We start from the raw sequence: 14,257 nt of genomic DNA on the forward strand, positions 1-14,257 counted from the left end.
TAGTTCGAGCAAGGAAAATAAGTCTGGGATGATGTTGTGGTGCAGCGGGGTCGTGGTCTCACTCACTTCACATGACATCTTTTAAGTAAAAGAAATGGTCGGACCCCTGTGTCGCCGTCTTTCTCTCTCCTCTCCCCTGGTCTTTTCCTCCGTCACTACCATAAATGGTTGTCGGGGGAAACCGCCATCCATCTCTAACAGACTGATCAGAGACTCGCGTCATACCACAAACCCTGTCCTTAGCCAAAGTCTTCATTAAGCTGAGCTGCTCGCGAAAAGATGAAAGGTGGTGATTTGTTAAGTCAACACGCAGTTAGTGGACACGGGAAAAGAGGGAGAGATGGGGGGAGGAGGGGAGGGGATTAGAGAGGCAGAAACAATTAGGAAGGAAGGATATGTGGAGAAGGACAGACAGAGAAAGAGACAGACCTTAAGCCAGTGCAGTAAATCGTGACATGTCAGACACACGTGCAAGGTTAAACCCCCCCCCACCCTGTCACTTCTGAGAATCCATACTGTCTCCATGCATGTCAGCCGTCACCCATCAGCCACTGACTGACGCATCTTTATCCATCAGTGTGCAGCACGCGCGTCAGGTCGTCACTCTCAGATCAACACCTGACACCACGTCTGACGCTTGCTCCTCCATACACATAACGCACATTGGAGATATATTTGGAGCAACACATTTAATTCACCACCTCCCTCCTCCCGCATGCACGCACGCACGCACGCACGCACACACACACACACACACACACACAGTTAAAGAGGCCATAGGCAAATTAATGTTTGCACTCTCCATACATCTTTCACACGAAAGAGTCACAACTGTCACCATACATCACTTCAATGGGTGGAAGATACATGCACTACACACACACACACACACACACTCAATCCATATATTCATGGCATGGGGAGAGGACCTATCCGTACTCTTTCCCTCTATAATGTGTGTGTGTGTGTGTGTGTGTGTGTGTTCTATATGAGAATTTATCAATTTCCCCGACACTCATCCGTGGCTGCAGCGGCGTGTGTTGGAGCGGGCTGATGGCACAGTGGTGTGTATGACTGATGAATTATTAACAACGCCGTCAGCCGGATGCCCACGCCGCCTAACCTCACATGCACTCAGGATTTAGCATGCATGATCAAATGCATTAGGCGTCCCATTTTAGAGCCGCTCAAAATAGAAAAGGGGAGGCAAAAAATCAGGGTTTCATATGCTTTGTTGTGTAACCTAAAAAGGGTCTTTCTCTCTCTCTTTTTTTTTTTCCTGCTCTCTACTCTGTAAATTGAAAGGCATTTAACGATACAAAGAACGTGTCCAGGCCTCGGAGGCTTTAGCAAAACGCATCTTCTGCTGCCTTTTTAATGTTCTGTCTCTTTATGCCAAAACCCCTGACTTCAAAGGTGCTGTTAAGCTTTATTACATATTTATTTATTTCTTTCAACTTTTTCATTATGCCAGCCGCGGTGTTTGGAGTCTGATAAAAAAATAAAAATAAAGTGGGAGGGATGTCCATCCAATTACCATGGCAGTTGGAAGCAACTTTGACAACTGTTGAGCCGTGTCAGGCTGTCCAGCTCTGAAAATCTCAATCTCATGCTAAGAATGATTTTGCTCTTGATGAAATCAGGATTAGATTAGACTTAATCCATGTTCTGCTTTTTATACTGTATTAAAAAGTGGTTTGAAGTGGTTTATTTTACCAACACCCAACTTAAATTCGAAATATTTATGCGTCAGGGTCTCAACGCCGTGACAGCTCGTGCGCCATTCACGGCTTTATTAACCTGTAGTTATTCACATTCGGGAGAAATTTACCCCCTAAAATAATTCCTGTTTAAAGCAGCGTCAGACTGACTTTCCACAGTGACCGCTCAAAACCCAGCGAGAGGAAGTTGTTTGAAAATTCTGAAGTACAATAAACAGAAAACCGCACAGTCCACACAGCAGGCTAATGTTAACCAGCCAGAGCCGCCTGTGATGCTTTGTACAAAAAATATGAAATATTTACAGCGGAGAAAACAATTCTCATGACAGTGACTCCAGCTTTCTTCTGACGTAGTGCTCATTCACTCCCAGTGGTGCAAGACGTAAAAGACCCTTTACTTACGTCAAAGTACTTCAGTGAGTGGAACGATGTAAAAGTAGTCCAAGAGGTTTTATAAGTTCACATCCTGCTTATAAAATCTGACTTATCTAATTAGTACAGTATTATCCGCAGTGTTATATGTATTCCAAACTTTAAAATTAAAACTATTCATTATATAGAAAAATGATCTCGGTGTAGAAGCTCATATCAGCCAAGAAAAGAAAAAAATACATGAAAGTTTAATATAAGAATATGGTGAGTAGTAGTATTAATAGTAAGTCAACTAAGTAAGTAAATTTATTTTGAATTTCTAGTACATTTTGATGTTAAAAAAAAAAATTGTATGTCATAATTTCCCACGTCAAAAACGTTCATCCGTAAAATCATATCATCAAAATCATTTAGATTTAGTATCTCCTACATTTGACTAAGGATGAATTTAATTCTGAGTTACTATCACATAATTTCAATTTGCCATAATTGTTGAAAAAAATAGATTAAAAGTTATGTTAAGCATAATAATATATATATATATATATATAATACTCTGGAGATAACTCTCTCTACCACACCTGCACGTCTGCAGGGCTTTTTTTATTTAAATTGGGGAATGGGGCACATCTCTCCCACCTTGTTATTTAGGCTGATTGAAGTAGTTCTTCATATAAAGTATTAAGATTGATACAAAATTTTAATTTTCAGGAAAGTTAGTAATTAAGAATTTCCTCAAAATGTCTTGAAGATAACATCCACGGCATACGAACCTGTCTGTGGTTTGCTTTTCTGTCGTATGTTTTTGCGATGCTTGTTTGAATCGTGCATCATGGTGTGTGGCTGATTTTTCACTCACGCTCATTGTTGTGGATTATTGATTAGATTGCTTATTGTATTTCCCTCTCTCATCAGCCTGTGTCGTGTAACAAAGATGGAAAACTGTATTGTTAAATACTATTGTGTCTGCGTTGTCTTTTTGTCATGTTTGCATGTGCTTAACATCCAGAAAACAACTGGTTGTTTTTACTCTGGCAAGTTGCTTTTGGTCCATCAATCCCACAGGCAAACTGAAAACAAAGCCCATTGTCCACAAACAGGAAACAGGTTATTTGCTGATCCATCTCCCTTAATCTTAAATTATGACAATTTGAGCTCCAGAGTTCAGTTCCTGAGTGGATTGATCTTAAAACTGCAAGAGCTTTGCCCCTGGTGTTTCTGACCCTTTGTACATGTCACTGTTTCCTCCACCAGCCTGTCCAGGGATTCGACTACGCCAAGAAGCACATGGGTCGAACGGGTGATGAGGCCATCTCTGTTACTAAGGAAACACTGGTGCTGGGGCTGCCCGTGCGAGATGCTCCGTTGTCATTGTCTTTGGATAAGAAGGTCCACCAGGATGGGACTGCCAGTAAGAGGCCTCCATCTGCGGACATACACAAAGGAGGGTAAGGCAGTCGCTGACTCAGTAGTTTGCTTTAGTGCGTCCTTGTTTGTTTGTTCTGGAGCAGTATATTAGTGTAATTACACTGCGATTACATCAGGAAGAAATTGTTTGGATATCAGCAAGTCAGTGTTCATGTAAGATATGATGCAGTTTATTTCTTTGTGTATTTCTCATCCATGCTGGTGGTATGTCCCTGGGGACCTTTCAGCTGTTGGACCAGACTCTGCCACAGACTGAAATATCTCAGCAACTAATGGGTGGATTGCAATGAAATTCGTTACAGATATCCATTAGTTTTTAGTGCTAATTAGCAAATGTTGGCATGCTAACATGCAAAACTCAGTTGCTAAATGTGGAAACATTTACTGCTAAATGGGTTCATAAGAAAACCAACACACTCCAGAGGAAGGAAACAGAAAAAGTCCTCTGTGATAATCTTTTCAGTTTGCTGACAAACCTGCTGACGCTCATCAGAGCGAAGTTCAGACTCTAGTGTGGCTGTACATATTAATCTAAAAAAACTTTTAACCTGAATTTATTCTGATGTGGCAATTTGGTCAGATTTACACATATAGATATGTACACACACATACAACACGTATTCTAGATTTGTGTGAAATAATGACGATAATAATAATAAATCCTTAAACTACTGATCAAACATACTGTTCCCAGCGGGAAGCCTTGTGAGAGGGACCCACAAAGTTCTGGAGCAGCTGTCCCGAGCTTTTCAGAAGGACCAGACGTCAGTGTTTGTGCGTCGCAGTGTTAAGCCAGAGAGAAGCCAATAGTAAGCAGTGCAGACTCCAACAGATTGACATGATCTAAAGATAAGTCCAGTGTTAACAATGAGCTGCTCTGAGACAAAGAGGAAACACATGTGCTGTCTCACAGCAGGAAATTTGGATGTAACAAAATACCACTGTTGGTTTTCTGAATTGATTTTAGTGCCGAGTTTAACACTGATCTGCGTGTGATTGGCGTTAAGTTGCCACATGCAGCGTTTTCACATGAATAAATAGTTGTCACAGTATTTTTGAGCTGTTACCAGCAGCTGCGTGAGCTGCAGTCTGACACGTACGTCTTTGTGGGCAGCGAAGGTTTCCTGTGAGTTATAACAGGATACAAATGTAAATGACAAGAATCAATTAAAACGGGTACAAACAGAAATTAAAAGGTTTAGAGATTGAGAATGTAAAATGACCAAGAGGCATCGACGAATTCATTTTTTTTAAAAGCGCTTTGTAGAGAGCTCCAGGTGGATGGTGCAAAGAAGCCAAAAGCAGTTCCTCCAAGCTCAGTATGAACTCGAGGGACATGGAGCGTGAGCCTCTCATTAGTGTAGTGTGCCTCAGTGGACCAAACTAACACGGATCTAAGATATGAAGGCAGTTTTCCAATATACTACAAGGGGTGTTTAAATGGCAATAGAAAAAATGATTTAGCACAGAAAAATGAAGCAGTCTGGATGTTTTCCAACCTCCAGTAAATAAACAGATAGTGATAGTAGCTTTGCTGCAGAAACACCTGGTGGAGTCCAGCTGATTCTGTGGTTAAATAAACTTCCGTTGTTGAATGATTTTCTCGTAAGTGTCAGTAAGAGAAAGAAACTGTGTCCTCTCAGCAGCGAAAACTACCAGCACTGGAGGTTTCACACCCTTCTCATTAACGAATGTGAAGCCTCTGCTCTCGCCCACACGTTTTTAAATATGCCGGCGACATGAAATTAGATGGTTTCTTGCTGCCAACTTCTGCACTCCGTACTGACTTTCAGGAAAAAGACAAATCCATTAGTTAGCGCACAGATAATCGTCTACAAGAAAGTTTACTCAAAGAAATTTGTCTTAGATTTCAGAAGGAACAAGTGTGGTCTCCCTCCGAGCCAAAAAAAAAAAAATAACGAGTCACTTGAGAAGCAAACTTGATTTAAGTATCTGTTTTACAGTAGGAGGTCAAAACTAGAGTGAGAATGATTTCAAAGCCGGGAGATGTTTTATTATTAGAGGGTTTTTTTTAGAAGTCCATTTCAGAAAGAGTCTTTTTGGAAACACGCTCATACGACGAGACAATATTCTAGCACTCATCAGTTTTCAGCTGCAAACTCTCAATGCTGATTTTATGAAAACTTAATCAAGTCTTCGTGATGACCTGATCTGATCTAGACTTTCAGATAAACAGCTGCTCATCCGTCCTCACAGGCACTGAGAAGCGATAGTGGATTAGACCGGTTTACTGGATACCTGCTGGATTATGCGGCGTTTATGTCTGGGATAATGTAAGATTACAAAAGTGGAGAGGGGATATTGCAAAAAAATTAGGGTGCAAACTATAATGAACATAATGCATCTGACTCCTGCTAATCTCCATGTTTTATGTAATCTGTCTCAACTTGGCTTTTAATTTGGTGTTGAATGTTTTTCTATATTTATCTTTCTTTTTGTACTATTCCATTTTTTTCTTCACTAATCTTCTTTGTTATTGTTTTTTTTGTTGTTTTTTTGTTGTTGTTTTTTATGGATGAGCGATGAACATGATTAGTAAACATCTGGCGGGAACCCACAGTTTTAAATGTATTTACCAAAATGTGCAAAACAGTCTTATTCCCAGTAGACTTCGCTAGGATTACGAGTTGTAATCGGTTGCATGCATGAACACTGGAAACATTTAGATCACAACAATGAAAACAATTTTTTAAACTTTCCCATCCCTGGACATTTCTCTACTATAAGCTGCACCCACCTGTCCACCCACATTCAACGGCTACATCTTTCCTTAAGGAAGTTTGGACTCATAAATGAAAATGCATCATGCCTCCTCTCACTGAAACACACACACACACACACGTAAAACAGAGCCCCATTTTTACACACCACTAAACGAAAATGAATGGAGGTGGGATTAGTTGTGCTTTGCTTCCCAAGGCTGATAAACACATGTATATTTATAACCCTGGCTATAGCCATGCCAGAGGGAGCTTTTCAGTGTAACAATGATGACAGTGTAAAATGCTCCAAGAGCTGCCATAGTGCGATAATCAGCTTTACCAACCTGTATGTATAAACACACGCATCTTATGGGGAGCCAGTTTTTTAGAGAAGGTATCAAGGTTATTCTCCCACCTGGGTGTACACTAATTAGAAAATGACGCAGCATCTCATGCTCTAACCAGTGCAGTGTGCAGTGCAATGGGATGAGGGGTGGGGGGTGGGGGGGGGGGTCTTACACCAAAACAACAACAAAGGATGCAATTATCCTTGGATTTTATAGTGGGAACTGAGCAGAGAAGGAGACTTGTGAAGTGTGTTTTGCTCTCTTCAGATGCGCAGACACAAACAGGCCTGGTGTTCTGAATCAGAGGGCGAAAGGTGGATGAGACGTTACAGACAGACGACTTGCACAGGAGAACACGTCTCTGTCATCCACTCATTCACTATCCTCTATACGCTGTATACGTTGGACACAGTAATTCACTCTTCAGTGAGGATTAAGATGAGATTTTGGATACTGGATTGCACGGCTGTAATTTGTTAAATGACCCTTTGTCAGCAGACAAACATCTCAGGGACACTACTCTCTGCTAACAAAGTAAGAGATTACAGCTCTCTCCACCTTTTTCTTGTATCGCGAGTTTACCCATGATTCATAGCGAAAGTCGGTTTTGCTCTTCCTGTTGAGCACCAGCTGTCATGGTCGCTGTAAAAAAAGCACGAATGGACAAAAAACGTACCATGACCATGTTAGCATACTGATGTTTAGCAGGTTTACCGTGGTCACTGTTTTAGGTCAGTGTAATACCATGTTTAAATTAGCTAATTAGTATTAAACACAAATTACAGCTGAGAATAGTGATATTTATATCATTACTTTTGCTGGAATTTTGTAACAAACCAAGTGATTCAACTGATTTAAGTTTTACCCTGATAATGATGAGGATGAGGATGAGACCACCTTCCTCTGGGAATCCTACAGTGAATTTAAAGAGAAATACACAGTCATGATCAACAAGGAGCAGGGAGGTGGAACAAATGATCGAATGAGCTGCTCCTTCTTCATTATGCATGATGTAGACACAGGTGGTCCGACAATACTTCCAACTTCCTGCATCCAATGAACACGTAGACACGCTGCTAAACATAAATATTACTCTACATACAGAACATACAATCCTATTTTTGGATATCTACTCATGAATTAAATAATACTATAACAACATTTGAATTCATTACTAACATACTGATTTTTTAAATTATAATAATCACCCTCTGCAACGTCCTTAGATTACGAATTATCATGAATTATAAATTTGGCTTTTCCAAAATGTAATGTTCATTTTTTTCTGCTGAGGTTATTTTGTATTTTGATTGTATAAATCCTGTATTTTTGGTGTCTCCAAGAATATAAGAGAAGGAAGTGATGTGTCAACATCTTTTGTTTGTTGAAACACGAGGGAAACTTTGCCAGAAAGAGGAGCAGTTCCTTCAGCCACAGATTGTTTACTCGCCTGTCCTGACAGAGGAAGGACGGTTTCATAGGGAGCACATTTATGCTGCTCACTGCTTCCTCCAGAGAGCTGCAGTGTTTGAGGCACAAAGAAAAAAAGGAGATGAACATAACTTTCCCTCAGTGCGATTATTGATTCTGCTCCTCCCCTCGCCGGCCTTCCCGGACAGATTTACATGGAGCACACATCGTGTTCTTCCCTCCATCCCTTCCAGCTCTTTGCTTAATACCACATGCCTTTTATAGTTACTCTGCACAGTGTGTGTGTATGTTAATGTGAGTGTGTGTGTGTGTGTGTGTGTGTGTGTGTGTGTGTGTGTGTGTGTGTGTGTGCATGCCTTCACACAGACAGAGTGTTAGCCTTGCCTGTGGCTCTTTACTGTCCAGTCTCACTGATCTGTGCATCTCACACCACCTGTAGACGGGCCTGTCACATTGTGTAGCCGCTGTAGCTCACACGCCTCCAGGCCGTTAGAGTGTTTGTGTGTGTCTTGTACAGAGTTCAAATACCTGGTGTGTGTGAGGCAAGAACACACAAAGTCTTCATACATGTTTTTGCACGAATTCATTGATTCCTGTAGATGCTTGTGCACTTGTGCGTGCGTGTGTGTGTGCGTGCGTGTGTGTGTGCGTGCGTGTGTGTACACTGAGCTGTCTCCATTAAGGCCCTTGGCTGTTGAGCGACCTGCCCAACAAAATCAGGATTGTTGCTGCTTTACTTGTCCTTTACATTCGTCCTGTACTTCCCTCGATTTTCTGTGCTTTAACATAGCGTGACTTTTGTGGGATTCATTCTGTCCACTAATGAATAAATAGAATAAAGTGTGTGAATGCAAACCATCCAAATTTATTATCATTCCAGAGGCATGTGGTTGGCCTGGTTAGCAGGTAATGTTAGCTTTTATGATGCTCATTCATTGCCTGCACATCAGGCGAGGAGCCAGAGGGTGGCTCGGGGTGGCACAGGCCCCTTCTGAAATCTGATTGTTCCCCTTGGTGCCCCCTACAGAATCAGAGGGTGATAGATAGGTGCAGCCACAGGGCCCCCTGGACCAGAACCTGCTCAGGTGACTGTTGACATTTCTTGGGAATATCAGTCAAACGACTAAAAAGAAACTCAAAACAGAGAGGAAAACAGCCTGAAAGAGGGAAAACAACTTTCAGTCTGGGTGTCTTGCTCCTGTGTAGGAGGGTGGGGGGGTGTTTTAATTTCTAATAGCAGATATCTATTGAAAAGACTTCACATTAGGAGGAGTTGTGTGAATCACTGCGCTGTGTGCTGCTCTACAATGAACTAAAATTTTACCCATTTGAAATAGTAAAGAAAAGTAAAAAAATCAATATGTGGCGAACTGCCACAAATAAATCAATGTATGGAGAACGAGGACCAGCAGTGGAAATTATTTTAATTTGAACTTTTAGGGAGCGCTACTGCCTGAACACTCGTAGCATCTGGGGTCTGTGATCACCTTCCAGAGAGAGTTCCTGGCAGGACATGACAGCAGGGACGGACAGTTTATCGGACTGAAAGAAGAGCAGCGGAGCCACACACACTCCCCACCGCTAGAATAAAAACTAAGAATTGCAAATCAAAAATAAGAAACACAAACAAAAAGACAGGCCGTTATGTTGGAGCTGTGATCCTGAATGTTAATCTAATTTTTTGAAAATTTAGATTGGTTATCAATGCCACATTTCTTTGAGGGTTTAGCCGTATTTCCATTATTTGTATGTGGTTTTTATCCATTACATGTACATCCACTCACATACAGACCAGCAAGCAACATGTCTTCAGCTTTTTTAATCATTATTATTTCATTTATCTTGTTTAAAAGCTAAAATAAAGTTGATAGACAGTGCGTTTCCAGTATTAACTGTCAGATGATGCCCTGTTTGTGTACCCGCTGAGACTCACAGGCCCTCCCCTCCCTTCTCCTCTCTCCCTCACCTCCCTCTGTTGCCATGGCTACTACAGACGGTTGCCAAGTGAGGAGGACGGCTCGGTGTCGAGTAACGGCTCAGGGAAGCTGAACACCAGCAAGAGCTCGTCAGCCCGTAGGACGGCGACCGGCAGCAGTACGAAGAATGGCAAGGAGGAGCTGCACAAGAGGAGCGCCAACGGTGAGGAAGAGGAGGAGGGAGAGGAGGAGGAGGAGGAGGAGGAGGGAGAGAGGGTTAGCGACGAGAGATGGGGTTGAAAGAGCGAGAAAGAGACAAAAAAAAAAGACAGAATGAGGATGAGATTATTACACTGAGCAAACACACAGTCCGTCTTTGCAATAAAAAAAGTGTTGATCACCAAAAAGTAAAACACTAACTACTGCGATATTTTGCCTGAAGGACAATTGATATGAGCTAATGAAGTGCACATGAACAAAAAAGAGTGAACACTCATACTCACACATACAGTCAGTCAGCCTGCTGCTGCATCACATAACTGTCAGTGACGACATATATACTCACATCACACACTCTCTCACATGTCCCATTACTCACACGCTCGTGCACACACACACACAGTGGTTCCTGAGTCAAAGGAGAGTTTTTCTATTTCAGTTTTCAGGTGTTTTCAGTCGACTCGCCTCGTTCCAGGACGCAAAGCTGCAAAAAAAAAAAAAAAAAAGAAGCTGCATAGAGATAAAAGCCAGCGGGTTCGCGGCGCATGTTCCTTCAGCATTGCGTCAAATTACTTTTGAGTAGAATCACAGAGGGAAGTGGGCGGAAAGAGTTGTGACACAATACTGTCGTGTTAGGTGTTATTCAAATCCGTTCAACCCACAGCATATGGTTTAAACCTGCGACACTCGGGGATCCTCGTCCTGGGAGAAAAGATTCACAGAGATATGACGTGTAGCTATTGAAAACATATTAGCACCGTCATTTTAAATAAAGGGATTACTTTGTTTCCCCTCATCTTTATATCGAAGTTGTGGGTATATAAGCAATTATCTCCATCTAGTCCATCCCAAGCATCTTAAACACAAACATAACAAAAAAAAAAAAACACTATTTTATCGTTGGTCGTAGTCTGGGGAATCACTTTTTTAGTAAGACGCCCTTTATGAAAGCCCTTGTAGCTGTAATTACTGGCTTTATTAATGTTTCATCAGTCATTTACTTATTACTGATGCTTATCAACAAGAGAAACATTTGTGTGTGCTGGCCAGTGTTTAACCTCCTTCAGACACTTGCTTTGTCTTCTTAGCCAGCACAGCCATTTATTAGGAAGACAAGAATGTTAGCAAGTCATTAATAATAGGTCACGAGGAAGCAGTCGTAAATTAAGAAACAGAGCTGATCAAGCAAAAAGCAATTTACAATATCTGGAAGCTCATCAGAGTTTGTCAGCTGAGAAAATATATCCACAGATGCACATCAGATTAAATGTCTTGTGCTGCCAGATGTTTTGCCAGTTCTGCCAGTTTTTTTTCTTTGTAATGCATCTTCAAACAACAGGCCTTTTTTCATGATAAACAATTGTGTATATGTCACAGTTGTAAAGTACAGGTGTGGATAATGAGATTTATGCTGCTTTCCCTGCACAGCTAGCCAGCGACCTCGTGAAAACATTGCGGCATGTAGACAGGTGTGGACATGTACGAGCTCTCTGCAGCTGTACAGACTGTTGTAACTCCCAAAACTCAGATTGAACTGTCAGACACGGAGCTGCATTGCGGCTAATGCAGGCATCAGGTTTTAACAAAGAAGAAAGATGTTATCTCTGGTTCTACACTTTCCATCGCGGGTCCAACTTGCAAAGAGTTCTCCACCGTGAAACTCTCTTTTAATGTTTGTACTCCCAGTGTTCCCGCTATTTCTCAAAATTAATATGCGATTTGTCAAAGCAGCACCTTGACAGCAAATGAATAACGTCTTGCATACATATTTTGATAACATCAGTCTGCAATAACTGAGGTATTTTAGGGAATCTTGGGATCTTCGCTTCGGTGTTTTGCTGCAAACCGTGGACAAAAAAGAGAAATATCCAGGACTGGACTGTACAGCACTGATTCTCACTTCGTAGCCTGTTGCTTGGATTACTGTCAGTCTACGCAGCTCCTTCTTCAGTGTCAAAGAGTCCTTTTCAGACCCAGGATAATAGTCTGCTCATGCCTTTATCTACACTACCTGTTATCAGTGGTGTCAGTAACTGTACTGCATCTTCTTGCTCAACAGATTTAACAGGCAGATCTTATTCCAGCTCTGCAGACTCACAGTTGGTTGCATAAACATTTCCCTGATCACTGATGACGCTGCAGCGTTGTTTCTGTTCAGTGACATTCTAGGACACTGAGATTTTCAATCTCTTGTGCATCAGCAAACCACTGTTCACAGTAATTTGTGTGATTTATAGTGTTTATGCAAGCGAATGAATGAACACCCGGAGGAGGGGAGGAGAGGATGAGTAATTGTTTCATTTTCTCACTACTGTTCACAGAGAGCCGGAGATGGACAGAAGTACTGTTTCCAGAAAGAGAAAAAAAAAAACAAATAAAAAAGGAAGGAAGGAGAACAGACTGTACACTGGAGCTTTGTTGAAGAAAATGAAAGATTAATAAAAGTATAGATCCGAACAAGAAGCAAAGACAGAGAGGAAGAACGATTGGACGCAAACTCAAATCAAATACAGCCGAACACAGTAGAGATTAAAGGATGAAAATAGTTCACTTCAGTTATTCAACAGGAGAACCTCGTACATGTTACCTATAGATACAGGGCAAAGATGCTTTTTCTCTTCTTCTCCTGCTCGTATTCGCTGCTCAGGTTTCTCTTTCGCTTTTATGTGATCCTCTCGCAGTGATCTCATCGCCGGGTTACAGGAACACTTTGACATTTGAATACCCACATAGGAAAACCAAGATTCTTGCCAGTCTCATGTCTGTATGCTAAATATGGAGCTGGAAACAGGAGCTGATTAGCCTAGCTTAGCATGAAGACTGGAAGCAGGGGGAAATAGCTGGTCTTACTCTATCCACATCTTGGAGACTGGTGACCAGCTCCATGGAGACATGAAAGTGGTATCTTTTTTATTTAGATTTTAATATACACCAGTATCTGTTATTAAAGGAGAGCTGTGGGGCAAAAAGTTCACCAGTGTAACCAGCGGCAACAGGCGGCATGTTCTTTAACACCAGTATGGGAATGGGTGGAAATGAGCTCATGTATAGTAGAGGCGTGTGTGCGTGAGTGTGAGTGTTCAGGTAGTTCTTTGATACATTGTGGATGTCTTTTAATCATAGCTTTGCTTCCACTGTGCTATCAGATCAACTTAATGATGTTCAGCTTTTATTTATGCTAACGAGACCGGTGCTGATGAAGGAGGCTGCTCTACTGTACGGAGGAAAAAAAAACATTTAACTGTGTGAAGGCGCCTTTTAATTTAGAGTTTTTCATTTCCCACCAATGTATTATTTGTAAGCTTTATTCAGGATCTATGTGGTGTATGTAGGGGATGATGGCACACTGTGATAAAAGACAACAGTTACATCTCATTAATTAGTCGCAGATGCTGCAGGAAAATCAGCAAATAAATAAGAATGGAAGATGTTGTGTGTGAGTGATTAGTCTCTATTACTCACCTTCTTTAAACTGAAGTACACAAGCCTGACAACAGCTCTGTTCAGTGTGTAGAGAGGGTTACAGATTACAGATTTATTTTTTTATTCCATGTACTACTTTACAGTTTTAGATAATTTATAGCAATTCATCTTTAGTAGTGCGCCATGCAGAGAAATGGGTGAATGTGAGTAAAAGGAGGATGACATGCAGCAAAGGTCGTCGGTGGTAGATATCAAACTGGATCTCTAAATTTTTTTATACAGCTAAAGGTCAGTGACACTGGTGTTTCTGTAATCTGCCAGATTCAAATGCAAAGTGTTTGTATGTGTTATACATAGCACTTTACCAACCTTTACTCATCCTCACAGCCACATCACTACAAAACTCATCGTCACACTCGTAGAGCAGTAAGTAGATCACAGCAAAACATAAAGCAGTAAACAGTCAACAAGCAGATTGTAAAATGAGTCACAATGTTTATCTCCCCATGTACAGAAAACACCTGCCCTTAGTAACAGTGGTTATTTTAGTCCAGTAATGCAAACGCGTAAGTATTGTAAAAATCAATTACAAAATATAATCTGATTTAAACACGCCACTCAGTCATCTCAGGGAAAGACTGTACATGTTTAAGGCCAGTGTTCGACATCTGTTGTGA

The 14,257-nt window shown here is 41.3% G+C and overlaps 1 protein-coding gene across 2 annotated transcripts in view; it reads left to right on the forward strand.

Annotated features, from left to right (window-relative positions):
• Positions 1-14,257, forward strand: part of kiaa1549la (KIAA1549-like a) — a 96,919-nt gene that overhangs the window by 66,327 nt on the left and 16,335 nt on the right. For both annotated transcript variants that reach the window (XM_023407027.2, XM_087174181.1), the window contains 2 exons: positions 3,348-3,541; positions 10,016-10,161. In XM_023407027.2, coding sequence (XP_023262795.1) covers positions 3,348-3,541; positions 10,016-10,161 — 340 coding nt within the window. The remainder of the gene's footprint in view (positions 1-3,347; positions 3,542-10,015; positions 10,162-14,257) is intronic.

This window comes from Seriola lalandi, unplaced genomic scaffold (genome assembly GCF_002814215.2).
Source record: "Seriola lalandi dorsalis isolate HSWRI2012SDOR001 ecotype SW California unplaced genomic scaffold, Sedor1 jcf7180002054325, whole genome shotgun sequence".
Taxonomy (NCBI): Eukaryota; Metazoa; Chordata; class Actinopteri; order Carangiformes; family Carangidae; genus Seriola; species Seriola lalandi.